Consider the following 15712-nt stretch of genomic DNA (forward strand, 5'->3'; position numbering starts at 1 on the left):
AAGGTCAAGATGGTTTGGCTAATGGCTGTAACTGACACTAATAATATAAGCATCTTAGATTTCAAGCTAATACAGGCGTCCCACTTTATTTGTAGCAAGGTGACATGGGGAACACTTTATGGCATTTAAATGTGTGACACAAAACAAATACAATATAGGCAGACCCAAAGTAGTAACACCTAAAGCATTTATTTGGGTATCTTTAAACTTTTTACATATGATACATTCCAAATTTTACAAGTTGTCCACAGATATTTAAAGTTATAGCCAATGTATTAAACAGGTATGATTTTCCCTGATACAGAAAGCATGATTATATAAACATTTCTATAATAAACATGATACATGCAGAACAAATCATAAAACTAGTATGATTCCTTAGGAAGGGGAGACAATTAGCTTAATGACGCACACACCAGAAGACAGAGGGGTGCATGCCCTGCTATTTCATGGAAATTCATTTTCTCTCAGACCCCTGACATTCTCAGAGAATGGAACCCAGGGACACCTCTGCTAACAAGAGTCAGCCCCAAAAGCCTGAGTATTGTTATGATGTGGTGAAAATGTTTATAATTCACTTACAGAGGGAGAAACATGGTCTTATCATTTAAAATATAAGCTTGATGAACATATGGAGAAAAGCCAAAAGAAGCTGGATTTAAATGCTAAAGGATCACAGGGATGTGACAAAGGCTGAAATAAACATTAAAATCATTATGGCACTCACAGCCCAAACCACCAGATCTTATGAATGGCAAAAACAGCCAGCAAAAGGGGGAGAGCTCTGGGTTCTAATGTGGATTTTCTTCCTGCGGGTCCTTCTCAGCTGCTGAGCCAGTCCCAAGCAGGAAGTTAGCGTCATTCTTGCAGAGGAAGAGTTTCTTTCACCTACCTTGGAGGGGAAGCAGCGAATGTGGCTTCTGCGCCTCACATATCTTAGCATACAGTCTGGACTGCTGACCATCCTCCCGGGTAGACAGGGAGCGTGCAAAGCTGAATGGAACAGAACTCTGAGATGCAGTTCAAAGAAAACTGAGTGAAAGGGTTACTTGCAATGGCTAAAAAAATCCAAGAGTGTTTTATTCATTTGTCCTTTAGCCCCACTCCGAGAGGCTCAGAATTTATTCCTCATACAAAACCTGCCACCCCTCCATTGTCAAGCTCTCAGCACATGTGTATCAAATGGAGAGTGGCTGTGTCGTATGTAATAGTTACAAGCTATTTTACTAAGCGGCTATCATTCTAGGAAGGCACCTCTTAGTAAGAACAATAATGTTTAAAAATAATAAAAAGCCTGGGTGCATAGGCTGTCCCAGGAATGTACTAAGTGAGCCAGCAAAGAAAGAGCAATTCATCTATTTTGGAAATGCTGGAAGGGGTAGGAGGGAGGGAACTGCAAAAACACCAAGTTCTCATTTTTTCCACTAGTGCTTGATTCTAGATGCACACAATCTCTCAATTTAGTCTTACAAATAAGAGAATATATTGTCTGAAAAACTAGGATACTCTTTTAAGTTTTTAAAAAGCCCTTTTAAAGTGAGTTTTTTCTCTCAAAGCCAAAAGTCTTGACAAAAAGGAAAACAAAATCCAACCTTCTACAGCCCTAAAAAGCAGCCAGCATACAAAGAAAGCACCTCCCCCTTCTTCCCACAGGCTCTTCCTGCATCAGCGCCCTCAGCCCTCTCACAGCTGATGGAGACAGGGATTGATGCTTTCAAAACCCACTGCTTTGCTTAGAGGTAGGGTCCTGTCAGCAGAAGGGACAGCAACTCAGTCCCAGTGTTGAACATCACTGAGGGACCAGAAGCATAACTCCAACACACTGCAGAGACTTTGTTTCCTGCTGTAATCGAATCAGCTTCAGGCCTGGAGTTCCCTGTGATTGGTAATGTAACGTGGCTCAGACTACTGGGAACTGTCGCATGCAGTCAGATGCCCACAAAGCAGCTGGAGCACCCAGCCCAGGAAGAGAAGCTCCTTGCTGGACCTTACAATTCAAGAAGTTATGTTTCAGGGACACAGCAAATGGTGCAAGAAAGTCCGCTGACAGAAAATGATTTTCATCAGTCTCTCGAGCCAGAAACTATGATAATAAAACTGAAGAAGCGCCTAAAGAATTCATTTCCAAATTCAGCAGAACTTTTTTCCTATTCTCTTTCTTGAAAAGCCAACTGGGTCACAAAACTCCAAGTGTACAGTTTTGGTAGTGCCACCATCATAAATGCTGCCAGTCAATGCCCACCAGGGTCTGGTTCGCCTCCTGTGCGTGTCCGATTTCCTCCGTGATGCTGTGCTGGTGCCAAAGCTTCTGAATCTTCCGAAATCGCTCTGTGCACAAATGTAAAGGATTTCCCCGTCTAGGAAGAAGACACATGCCACTCAGGGTGCATTCTCTTTACTCATGTATTATATATATCCCAACTTTTCTTGATTTGGGAACGGCTGCAAGTTAGTGGTTTTAGATCCTTTGCAAAATTTCTGCTTGGCAGGAGAGTGGCTGTTAATACATTAGTTCTGAAGGTTTGCTAGGAACAGTTGAAGGGGATTAAGTTCTACAAGGAAGAGAAAATGTACACAAGCTACTCAGCCTGGGGTGAGGGAAGTGGGTGGGGAGTAGGGGGGTCTGGATTGAGAGGTTGAAACTACCCATTCATTGTCCTCTTTGCTGGTAGAATGTAAAGAAGAAGGGAGGAGGCAGGGGAGAGGGTGGAAGGAGAACTACAGGGTGCAGGGGCTCCTTTGAGTGCTGTCTGTCAGCCAAAGCTGAGGCAAAGCAGCTGAAGGTGAGTAACATCCGGGTCTGATGTCGCCGAAGCACAGGCTTCAGTGTGGGCACGCCTGGGGCCTTTGCTCTTGATTCACAGTGCACCAGTCCTCTCACTCCCTACCCGGGGGCTCCTCCTCTGAGGAGCCCATGCTCCTTAGAGCAACAGGAAGAACCATCACTGAGGGGCAAACACCCATACCCGTGCAGTCAAGCACGCGGGGTAGCCCATATACTATCTTGCTGTGATCCCCAGGCTTTCAAACTTTGGGTCCCCAAGGCTGGATGGTAATATCTAGGACAAGACCTTCACCTTCTCTGGGCAAAGAGATGGTCTACAAGAAGTTCTTTGATAGTGTTTGAGGGAACGGCTGCTGGTATTTTGCTTATGATGTAATAGTACCAACAAGAGCGCATGTGATGAAGCCTCAGATACCACTGTGGTTGTCTACATTCTAAATCTTTGTCCCCCAGATTCTTATATAATAAGATAAGCACATCTCTTACCAACTAGGATTTACTTTTTTTACATCACCTGAAGCATACTGGGTCCCCCCATACCAAGCTGCACAAGTCACCACAGCTGTCCCTGCACTGCTCTGATGCTGCGGATGCCACACAGCGGTTCAGTTTTCTGGAGTGATAAATGGAAAAAAGTTGCCCTCTGTCCTACTCTTTTCCCTTATCTATCCTAATGACCCTCTGGACATTCAGAGGGCTGGAAGAGGGGCTGCCACACCGGCAGGCAGGCACCCTCCTTGGGACAGTCCTTTCCCCAGGTGACAGTCACCCCTCTCCACAGCAGAAGCTGCACAGACCCTGTGCTGTTAGTGGCCCTGTGTTCACAGCGAAGGCTCTAGAGGCCCGAAGTTAGTCCCCGCAGCCCCCCAGGATGGGCCCTTACCTGAGTCCCTGGTCGGTTTCCCCATAGTCATCAAGGTAAGGAGGAGAGTAGAAACAGCCTTTGGTTTTGCCGGCTAGAAAGAGCACCTGACATTCCCGCACTCTGCGGAGAGACCGTTTGTATGTTACATGTTAGCAGCCAAGGTCGGGATTCAATTCCAAATGGACTGAAGTCTTACAAAAATAAACAAAACTAGTATTGGAAGAGAACATCATTTATAGCAGAGACACTCAAAAATATCAACACATCTAACTTTTAAAAATAATTAAAATGGCTGTACTACAATTAATAATGATTATATGTAAATCACTGTGGTGAGGGGAGAGGGACATTTCAGATTAGGAATCGATGGATCATATATTAGGAGCATTTAAAAAAACTGTGTGTATGAGAAAGATAGTTAGCTTCTAAACATAGTTACTAGTACTTCAAGCACTATAGTGAATTATTCATTTAAAAATGGTGCACAAACATGATCAGGCTGACTTTTCAACACAAACCAACACTGTACATGACCCCAAGAACTCTGAAATATGCCAGACAAGGGAAAATGCTACCTTTCTGTTTCTCCTAAGGGCTATTTAAAAATGTACCTCCTCATCCACTTGAGAGGTCTGCTTGACTTTTTTGGCTACTAATAATTCAGCTCAATTCAACATTTGTTGAGAACCTACCATATGTAAGAAATTGTTAGGCATGTGGGGACACTAAGATGACTAAGATACAGATATGATCTATGCCCCAGAGGAGCTCAAATTCATGTCACTAGCACCTCCCAGCCCCAAGTCCCCCTCTGCAGACGCTACTCCAGTGACGCCAGCCTCCTTGCTGTTTCTTGAACACAGCAGGCACATTCCCCAGCAGTTCTGCACTTGCTGCTCCCTGCCTAGGGTGTTTTCCCTGCTTCATGAGGTCTTGATTCATAAGTTACCTTCTCAGGGAAACTTCCCTGGTTCCCCACCTAAAATTCAACTCCCCAGCTGTCCTTTGATATTACGCTCCCTGCCTTTTTTTTTTCTCCTCTACCTATGTCACTTTCTGAAGTCTTAGCAGACTTGTTCATTTTCTAGCTCCCTCACTAGAAAATGAGCTCCATGAAAGCAGAGGTTTTTGCCTGCTTTGTTGACCCCATTCTCAATGCCTAGTATGCAGCAGCCACTAGTGTCTGCTGTATATTGTCGAGTTCACACAACAGCATACATGAGCCTGCAATACGTATGAATCCAAGACCATGAAGACACAAAAAAATCATGAGTAATTCTAACTGGATTAGGGTAGAAAATCAAGAACAACTGGCACAAAGTTTGCATGAACCAAACAGGAGATGTGAGGAGACAAGGCTCTTGTGGTCCTCAAATGAACAAAACACAGGAAAACAGCAGTCTTAAAATTCTTTGTCATACAGTAGTTTCTTATACTATCCTGCCCCCTCAACAGGCATACGGTGTGGCAGAAACAAAGCTCACAAGCTCCTGCCAGGGCCTTACCTCAGGAAGATGCCCACCCCAGAACCACAGGAGTATGTGTGAGCTGTGCAGGCTCCTACATCTTCCCCTTCCAGGTCAGTCTGACAACAGTAGCTCTGGGAGCACAACAGAGTTCCACACACAAGACATAAAGTTGGGGCTCTGCTCTTATCACCACCTGATTTGGGGCACCTCCAGGGGACAAAAAAAGCACAAGTCATTTTCTAAAAAGGAGTGGCTGAAGAGCTGATCGTGGCAAAACTGTCTTGGAAACAAATTGTGTGACATCAGGTAGGGCTGAAGATGGGCCCAGGTAAATTTATTTCTAGAATAGGGAACATTTCACACATATACAAAAACACCATGCACTGGAAACATTCAATCAACCATCAGAGAAAAGGGAAATAAAGTCATCAACAGGAGAAAAAAATATGTAAATTCTGCTACTGTTATGTAATAAAATAGTATTTAAGTCAAAGCTGATGGATTAAGAGTCATGTATGTCAAATGTATAAATAAATCTTATAAACAATGTTGAATGAAGAAAGCTGTAGAATATGTACAATATAATACCACTTTTTAAAGCTTAAAACATGCAAAATAATATATGCTGCTTCAGAATAAAAGCCTTTATAGTTAACATATAAATGCAAAGGGATACATAATAGTCTGTTTAGAGCAGTGGCTCTCTGCAGGGGAAGGAGGATGCACTGGAGAAGATATACCCAGGCAGCTTCAACTGACTAGGGGAATGTTTATTTTTTTACACTACTGATTATTCTTTATGCAGCTTGTATGTTAAATATTTAATAATGTATTAAAAATTATCTAGGCTCTTATAAAAGTGCAAATTGCCATTCACATAACCTCTAATGAATCAAACTTGTCTGTCATCATCCCCTCTCCCATATCTCATTCTGAAACACAGTAGAATGATGCTTTTACAAATCAGGTACCTAGGCGAAGTATTACTGATATTATGATTTCCTTATCCAAACAAAAGAGATCACCACCAACAAATCCCTTAAGTTCTGTATAGAGAAGTGAGTGTTTCCAGGGTAGGAAATGTTCAATACTCTAACAGCAAAACTTACGAGAAATTAGATGCCTGATTAATGAGGCTGCTGTAATCCTCTGGAAGGTCTATTAATTTGTTAGATTCTCTTGGATAGCTAAAACAAAACAAACAAAAACAAAAACAAGTAAATATGAGTTCATATTGTAACAATGACAGGGTAACTCTTAGTAAAAACAAATAAAAGAAGCCTGAATCTGAGTGACTGGGTACTACCACCACAGCAGTAGAAGCCACTTATGTAAGAAATGAAACGCACCCTTATTTAACTAACACAGGGCCTTAGGGTTCACATTTTTACTTGAAGAGCTCAGAATAAATTATTAAGACAGTAGACAGTATTCAGTATTGGCCCCATTTAAGTGAAAATTCAGTAGCTCTGGGAAGAAGGGGAGTGGCAGAGAGGATAAGTCATTCCTGGACTTGTATGGAAATAACACAGTAATGGAGAGCCCACTGGGGGCTCAGGGTAGAAAGAGAAGATATGCTCATTAGGGGTGATCTTAGGCAGAAGTGAGCTGGAGAGAAGGTGGCTGAAGTACAGAGAGACTCTTTTTTTTTTTTTTTTTTTTGAGAGGGCATCTCTCATATTTATTGATCAAATGGTTGTTAACAACAATAAAATTCAGTATAGGGGGGTCAACGCTCAATGTACAATCATTAATCCATCTCAAGCCTAATTCTCGTCAGTCTCCAATCTTCTGAAGCATAACGAACAAGTTCTTACATGGTGAATGAATTCTTACATAGTGAATAAATTCTTACATGGTGAACAGTACAAAGGCAGTCATCACAGAAACTTTCGGTTTTGATCATGCATTATGACCTATAAACAATCAGGTCAAATATGAATATTCGTTTGATTTTTGTACTTGATTTATATGTTGATCCCACATTTCTCCTATTATTATTATTATTTTTATTTTTAATGAAATGCTGAAGTGATAGGTAGATGCAAGATAAAGGTAGAAAACATAGTTTAGTGCTGTAAGAGGGCAAATGTAGATGATCAGATGATCAGGTGTGTGCCTATGGACTAAGTATTAATCCAGGCTAGACAAGGGCAGCAAGACATCCACGGATGCAGAAGATTTCTCTCAAAGCAGGGGGGGTGAGGTTCTGCGCCTCACCTCTGTTGATCCCCAAATTCTCACCTGATGGCCCCCCTGCGACTGTGCCTGTCTTAGGTTGTTCCTCCCTTGAGGAATCTTACCCGGAGAGACTCTTTTTTTTAAAAATTAAAGTATCATTGATATACAATCTTCTGATGGTTTCACATACACAAAACACTAGTTCAACCTTCACCCATATTATCAAGGCCTCGTCCCCTCCACTACAGTCACTGTCTATCAGATGTAGTAAAATGTTATAGAGTCATTAGTTGTATGAGAGACTGTCTTTAAATGAGAAATACCAGGCTTTTTTTGTTGATTCTGTGACAAGTTGATTTAGTTAAACGTAGATCCGAATTCAACAGGCATTTTAGGACATACTTTCTGAGTATTCACATCAGCCCAGCACAGACATGGCAGGGATGGCAGTGGACTGACACCAGGGGCAGTTACTCACATAGCTGTTCTTATACCAGGATCACTGTGGGGTAATTTTGGGAGGATATGCATGCTAGAAGCCCAACTTTGGAGAAATTAGATTTGGTAGAGAGGGCTTGAGTATTATTTAAGTTTCTAGTTATTCTGATATATACCTCAAGGTAAGAACTACTGTTTGACATAATGAGTTAGATTCTGACTGAACCACATGAAATGGCTGATTTTCAACAACTGACTTATAAAACCATAACTTCAGATGGCTTGACCTAATTAAATTGGGTATCTTTGGTTTTGGGACAGGATGTGTATAAAATCAAAGAACTAGAATAGATAATCTCCTCTAGCCTTCTGATTTTATGGATGATATGCTCAACAGGACCAAAGAGATATTAACAGATAAAATACATGTTATCACTTGGTACAGCATATTTTATTACAGAATAACAATAGAGCTAATGTCAAAAGGAATGAAGAAAAAATAGAAATAAAAATGGTTGGCCATGATTTGGTAATACTGAAGCTGAGTGACAGGTATGTGGAGTCTTATGCTATTCTTTACACTTTTGGATAGTTTGAAATTTCCCATAATAAAAGAAAAAAAAATAGAGCTAAGAAAATCATAGAAAATGATTTTTTTTTTAAAGCTAACATTCTAAAATAGGGTGATTCTGTTAAACTCTCATCAATAGATTAAGAAGAAAAGAGAATGAAGGCAAGATGTTCAGTGTTTTGGAATCAATAAAGTTTTGGGAGATCAGTTTTGAAGGAATATAGCATTTCTATCCGGCTTCCTCCCTACCTCCCTACCCCACAGCCAAGTCTTGGACTATCTTTAACTTACCTTATAGCATCTCTTTCACCTTCTGCATATCTTTTAACTTCAATGTTATGACACCAACTTAAATGTAAACGGGGGAAAAAAAAACACAAAACATTTTACACTTTCAATGGCTAAAACTAGAATTTCTTTCTCTCTAAATCTAGTAAGAGAAAAATAATTTTCTCAGCTTGATATATTTACCTCATCAAAAAAAGCAGGAATACTGTATTTTGCCTGCAACTTTTAAAGTCAAGACTATGACTTGTGATTTTCTAAAAGCAAGAATGCTTAATATATTAAAATTTGTGCCACATACACTATTACCCCCCCAATCTGGACACTTTGAAAAAACCAGTCTGAATTAATGATATCTTCCTATTTGGAGCTAGAAAACGCACATTAAATTAATTTTTTTATTGTGGTAAAAATATGTAACAAAAATGATCATTTTAACAGTTTTTAAATATACAGTTCTGTGGCTTTAAAGACATTCAAACTGTTGGGCAACTATCACCACCATCCAAAACTTTTTCAGCTTTCGTAAGTGAAATTCTGTACTTATTAAACACTAACCTATTCTGCCTGTCATCCAGCCCCTGGCAACTATCATTCTATTTCTGCCTAAATTTAACTACTCTTGGTACCTCATATAAGTGGAAACATACAACATTTGTTATACTGTGACTGCTTATTTCACTTCGCATGTTTTCAAGGCTCATCCACATTGCAGCATGTGTCAGAATTTTCTTCATTTTTAAGGCTGAATATATTCCATTGTACATATTCCACGAATACACCACATTTTATCCATTCATCTGTTGATGAATATTGGGATTGTTTCTACCTTTTGACTACTGTGAATAGTGTTCATAGTAATGAACATGGGTGTATGTGAATCCCTGTCCTCAGTTCTTTTGCAATATATATGTAGGAGTGGAATTGCTGGGTCATATGGTAATTCTATGTTTCACTATTTGAGGAGCTACCACACTGCTTTCCAGAGACACTGCATCATTTTCTAGTCCTACCAGCAATGCACATGAGTTCCAATTGCTCAACATCCTCATTGTGTGTTGTTACTGTTCTTTTTGAAAATAGCCATCCTAATAGGTATGAAGTGGTATCTTATTGTGGTTTTTATTTGCATTTCCCTAATGACTAGTGATGTTAATTAACTGAGCATGTTTTCATGTGCTTATTGGCTATCTGTGTATCTTTGCTTGTTTTTTAATGGGCTGTTTGCTTTTTGCTGAGATGTAGGAATTCTGGGTATACACACACATACACACACAGACACACCTTTTGAATTTTAATCCCTTATCAAATACATGGTTTGCATATTTTCTCCCATTCTGTGGGTAAAATAACCAAATTTTAACCTGAACTCAGTCACCAATTCGACACGATTGATGGTAAATTTTTCTAGGCTTCAGATTTCTCAAACATAAAATGAGGTATTATACTAGATCCGAAAAGCCTTACAGAATGGAGTCTTTAACGAGTAAGTTCATATGAGGATATAAACATTTCTACCAATACTCTCATTCCAAGCAAATCTGCTTATGCTATTCATTGGCTTTGGCAAAAATCTTACCAGAGGTAAATCTTTATCAAAGAAGGCCTCATCATCATAGTTTGAATCACACAGACTGAGTCCTGCCAGGCTATCTGAGAACTTTGTAATATATGTGATAAACTGAAGTTCATTTCCATATAACTATTCAATATAATGAAAAAATGTGTATAATCATTACCTTTCAATCAGTAATTTCATTATCTCACCATTTTCTTGAAAAAGGCAAATGAGGTTGTTTGGCAGGGAAAGATAGTTACATAAATGTTCAAAATGGCTTGTTCCCGAAACTGCAAATGGAGAAGAAAAAGTAATGCATGTAACAACTAAGACCAGATCCTGTATAAGAGTAAGTAATAGCTGAGCTTAAAAAAAAATGTCATAATGAAGGGGCTTAAACTTGCTGGGTACATAACTTGTAGGAAGCTAACAAGATGGGACATGGAAGGGCTCCACAGAAAATGACACTACTGAGATTGGAGTCAGGCAACTCCTGTGCCAAACTGGTTACAGTCTCTTAGTATCTCAGTTTTACCACTGACAAGATGGCACACCTGAGCCATGCACTTCATGGGGTTACTTGTGAGCACTGAATGACAAAAATTCACATACAGGTGCTCTGGAAAAGCATAAAGCAGCACAGAAACATAATATGATTTTACCACAAGAGATGGACTTAAACACTAAACTGTAATCATCACTGCAAATGATTACAAAGTCTAAAGTATTCTCTAAGGTTCCTGGGCAACCAGGTGACTGAAAATGCCAGTCAATGAACTTTGAGAGAGCAGCTTCCTGTGCAGGCCCCCCAGGCCTGAGCCAGGCACTGTGAGATACAGAGAAGCAGTAAACTTCTACTTTATGCTACTTTTATGTACTGAATCAAAACAGAACATAGCAAACAACTGTGAAACAGAAAATGAATTCCTACATTAAAATTTTTATGTGGAATTATGGGTATTCTGAACTTTAATGCCACATGTTTCAAGTTAAAACACTCGAAATTATGAGCTTTCATTTCTTAAAATCTGAAGAACCCAGTTTATGAATTATATATAACTGAACATTTTAACATCTGAAAGCAAAGCTAGTATTTTTATACATGTAAATGTACAAAAATAGTACATTTACTGAGATCCAAATAAAATCATATGTATACATGAATATGCATTTTTATTCTATAATTGTGTACATCACCATAGTCAATTAGGTATGTTCTAAACTTTTAATCAGTTTTCATTTTTGCAAGTCACTTTAATTGTAAGTTGCTGGAGTGACAGACCACATACATTTCCTACATTTTGAAACAAATGGGAAATTACCTTGAATTTCAGGTGGGGGAGGAACTCCATTTAAGTAATGAAAAAACAAAGCAGAACACTTTAGGAAAGGCATGATTCCAGTTCTGACATTCCTCCACAGATGCCAGCCAGAGGGCATTTCTTTCAAGGAACTAAGATAAAAAGATGATAATTGGGAAATCCAATAAAAAAAGGTCATTCTAGTAATGGCACAGTGTGAAATCAGAGATACTGCTTTTTGGAATTGATGGCACAGACTTAAAAGGAGTAGACAGTTCTGACTATTATAGGATGTCAGGTATAAATGGGAATATAGCCTCCAATGTTATTATTAAAATTTATAAAAGTATTATAGCTACATAAAAATAAAATTTGTAAAATTAAAACCATTCACAAGTCTAGAACTTCTTACCAGTGGGTATTATTCTGGCAAACTATTTTCATACTAATATATCTTAGACAGTTATAACTGTAACATATGAAATTTAAAGCTAACATGTTTTTCAGATCACAAACCATATGGGACAACTAGCCAAAGAACCAACATCATGGTCCTTGACATATACTGTTAAAAAGCTAAGTGAAACTGTTGGACAAATCACAATGACTCCAACAATATATGAAGTTCTAATAATTTCACTGCACTTCTTTCTGTCAGTCCTGGATGTTACCTTAAAAATATATTATAACACTTAATTTGCATTTTTAAATTTCTAGTGAGACAACATATGTTTTAGAATAGTACTTTTCAAAGCAGTTTTCATGTTTCCACTAGTCTGTGCCAGATCCTCTGAGCACAAGAAGGGTCCCATGGCCGGAACAATGCGGGAAGCTCTGCGTATTACTGCTCTCAGAGATCTCCAGTCATGTCAGTTTATTAAAAGCTCAGAGGAGTCCTGCACATAACATCTCATCTTCTTTTTCAAACATGTCAATAGATAGAAATTTCCCTTATTTAACAAGTGAATTATTTTTTTCATTTTATCCTAATATTTGGGGAACTGTCAATCATGTAAAGATTACGATCTCACCTTCCCATATACTGGTGAAGTGATTTAAACAAAGCAAGAACTGCTAATTCTTCTTCAACAGCAGGATTTCCTTGATCCATGCCATTCTCTTCTGCAAGGTAAGGAAACATTAGTATTTGCTTACTAAATGGATTGTGGGACACATCATTTAAGCACTCAAATATATTCATATACTCACATATAATATGAAAATACTCCCACAAAATACAAAGAACTTTACTCTCTCATGTGTGAGCACAGTACTGATCTGCAGCACAGCAAGGAACTGGCAGGCTTTGGGAGAGGAAGCCACTGTGTGTCAGGGTGCCAGGCAACAAGCATGGTGCATGTGAGTAAAATCAGCTAAATATACAGTCCATGGTACTAAAATATTACTGAACATACGAAATGAAAAATAAGTAAGGACATTCAGATTGTTAGGGGTTTTAATAGGAGAAAAAATTTTATTTCAAAACTTTTCACAAGAGGATAAACAGAAAAACAAGTAGCTTAATTACAATTTACATATTATTCTTGTCCAAGCACCTTTTCCTCTAATACTTTTTTCCTTAAACTGAAAAAACTCAAGTACATCTTTCAAGGAGTTGACAAGAGGAATTACCTGTACACGAGGTAAGTAAGATCTGTATGATGTGTGCCATAGTGACCAGATGGAAAATGTTAATGTCTCCAGCACCAAGGCTGATCCCTGAAAAATCCTGACACTGCAATGCAGGGAAAGCGAGCACCAGTCCCACCTAGATACCAAATACAGAGGGTCAAGAGCAGTTATCTTTCCGCCTTCCACAGTTAAGCATGTTTCCATTTTCTTAATATGATCCCCTCCTGAGCTCAGCCCCTCCCTTTAAGAAATCTTTGTTCTTAAAGGGTACACAGGTTAGAAATTCCACTAGGATTGGCTAAATGAAATTAACTAAGAGCTCAATAAAGGGGTCTCGATGGGCACTATTCTTTCCTTTATCCAGTGATGAATCACTACATAGCTGTTAATGATAATAAAAATATCACTTGAAATCTTTATAGGACATGAGCATTGGGAAAAGCATGGGTCTTGGATGCACACAAACCTAGATATGAGTCCCAGTTCCTCTTATAAACTTTTTAGATAAGTTAACACCTCTGACCCTCAGTTTTCCTGTGGTAAACTAGAGATAGTATGTGCATATTTTTAATACCTTGGTAGTAACAATGTAAGCCCTAAATGAGAATGTATGTGAAAGGAGTCAGGTATATAGTAAGTGCTGGGTCTCTTAGCCTCCTGCTGCCTGTACAGTGGTGCAGGTGGTGGTGGTGGTATTCACAGAAGCAGTGGGAACAATAACAATGGCTAACATTTACCAGGGACACATTATTCAAAAGCTCTTCACATTGATTATCCCACTCAGTTCTGACACAATCATATAGGTAGGTACCAACCAACTTAAAGGTACAGAATCTGATGCCCAAAGAGATTAAGAGGACAGGACTTGGGGTTTCTGTGTGTAGTGGTACACTCAGTGTCCTGTGTAAATGAAGTACAGCCACTTACTGCCAGTGGTGTGTCTTGGCACCAGACTGCACCGGTTGAGAAGACATACCTTTCCCTACATCACATATAGGGGCTCTATGCTGCTAAGCTGTGACCATAGGTGTGTGTCTGTCTAAAAAACACTGTACGGGCCAGCAGCAATCGTTTGTTACATTACTAGAGTTTTACTTCTTTATAGGTAAAAAGCAAAGAGGTTAAATTACTGACCTCAGCCACAAAGCAAAATAAGAGAGAGGATGAGATACCCAGGACAAGCCTCTCAACTAGATTCCTTAACATTTTTCTTTCTGAGCCTCCTCAGAGAAGAATTATACTCAGAGATGGTAAGAATAATAGATGATAAATCCTCCTGTCTGCCTCTGTACTACTCACCAAGTCTAAGATAAAGTTGTACCTAAAACAGAGAATTTCAAACACAAATTACAAGATACCCACCAATAAATGAAACATGTCGATATCTAATATACATGGAAGGTCTCTGTAGTTGTCATCAGGAACCAATGCTAAATAGTTAAACAAAAATACATCAACACATTTAATATGCCAATTAAGTCTTTTATTAATTAAAAATACACGTAATCTAGTTTAAATTTATCTTTTTGCAAGATATATATGAATTTGTAAGCTAGAACTTGTATGTAAGACAATAGTATTATCAAAACATTTTTCACAATGGAAAGAAGTTGCACAACTGGAAACAAAATTACAGAAAATGAGAACTAGCATAACAAATATGATCATGCATTAATACTCACATGCAAAAAGTTTACTGAAGTGTTCTTGCACCACTGGAAGTGATACCACTGTCCAGTGTGCTGCGGCAAATCTTGTTAATGACCTAAGACAGTCATCCTGAAATAAAGAAAGACATTGGCACAATTAACAAAGAGGTCAGCATATGAAGTAGTTCTCTTTGTTCAGGAATGCTAGTTCAAAGCACAGCTAGTTTAAAGCAGTGCTGGGTACACAAAGAAATCTCTCTAGGTGGTAAAGAACTGAATCTGTGACATCTTTATGACACGTCTCAAACATGGAATGAATGCAATGGTAAATATATGGTTGTACGCTGAATAAACCAAAGCTATCTCTTGCCACCATTCTGCTGGCTCTAGAAAACAAAAGGAAGATACATGCATCGAGGACGACAGCAAACAACAGACTCCCAAGAATGTGATTCAGTATTTCCTTATACTTTTTCTAAAGAGACACTCTAAAATGTGGGAAATACTCTAAATATTGGAGAAACTATGTGCAAGAAGATGCTTGTATAAATCAGGGTGTCTTTAGCCATCAAAAATTGGTATGGGGACTGCATAGCAACAATGAAAAAACTCTTGATGTGAAATGAAGAGTACCACAGGGACAAACTACACATAAACACCAATTATAATCAGGCATAAATATGCTGATAAAAAAGACAGATGGGCAATAAGTTGATAACTTTTTTCTTCCTGCTTAATTTTCTATTTTCCAATTTTTCTGTAATGTCACTTGGTTCAATAGATATTGAAGACCTACTACATGCTGGTCTTGGATCTGAAGATCCTAGAATGAAACAGCCATAGTGGTTGGGAAGGGAAAAACAAGGTGGGAGGGATACACCTGACAAAGGAAGTGAAAGACATATACTGTGAAAACTGTAAGACATTCATGAGAGAAATTAAAGAAGACACAAATCAATGGAAATCTATCCTGTGCTC

General features: G+C 38.8%; 1 protein-coding gene across 6 annotated transcripts in view; it reads right to left on the reverse strand.

The window, feature by feature from the left end:
- Positions 1-165: 165 nt before the first annotated feature.
- Positions 166-15712, reverse strand: part of UBR2 (ubiquitin protein ligase E3 component n-recognin 2) — a 115065-nt gene continuing 99518 nt past the window's right edge. For 5 of the 6 annotated variants that reach the window (XM_073224561.1, XM_073224560.1, XM_073224562.1 and 2 more), the window contains 11 exons: positions 14768-14864; positions 14448-14515; positions 13086-13221; positions 12485-12575; positions 11475-11605; positions 10334-10442; positions 8601-8657; positions 6229-6306; positions 5156-5326; positions 3669-3770; positions 166-2357 (listed from right to left, as the gene is read on the reverse strand). In XM_073224561.1, coding sequence (XP_073080662.1) covers positions 2216-2357; positions 3669-3770; positions 5156-5326; positions 6229-6306; positions 8601-8657; positions 10334-10442; positions 11475-11605; positions 12485-12575; positions 13086-13221; positions 14448-14515; positions 14768-14864 — 1182 coding nt within the window. In that variant the 3' untranslated portion in view covers positions 166-2215. The remainder of the gene's footprint in view (positions 2358-3668; positions 3771-5155; positions 5327-6228; positions 6307-8600; positions 8658-10333; positions 10443-11474; positions 11606-12484; positions 12576-13085; positions 13222-14447; positions 14516-14767; positions 14865-15712) is intronic. The other variant, XM_073224563.1, reaches the window with a different exon arrangement.

The sequence above is a fragment of the Manis javanica genome, chromosome 16 (assembly GCF_040802235.1).
Source record: "Manis javanica isolate MJ-LG chromosome 16, MJ_LKY, whole genome shotgun sequence".
NCBI classification, from domain to species: Eukaryota; Metazoa; Chordata; class Mammalia; order Pholidota; family Manidae; genus Manis; species Manis javanica.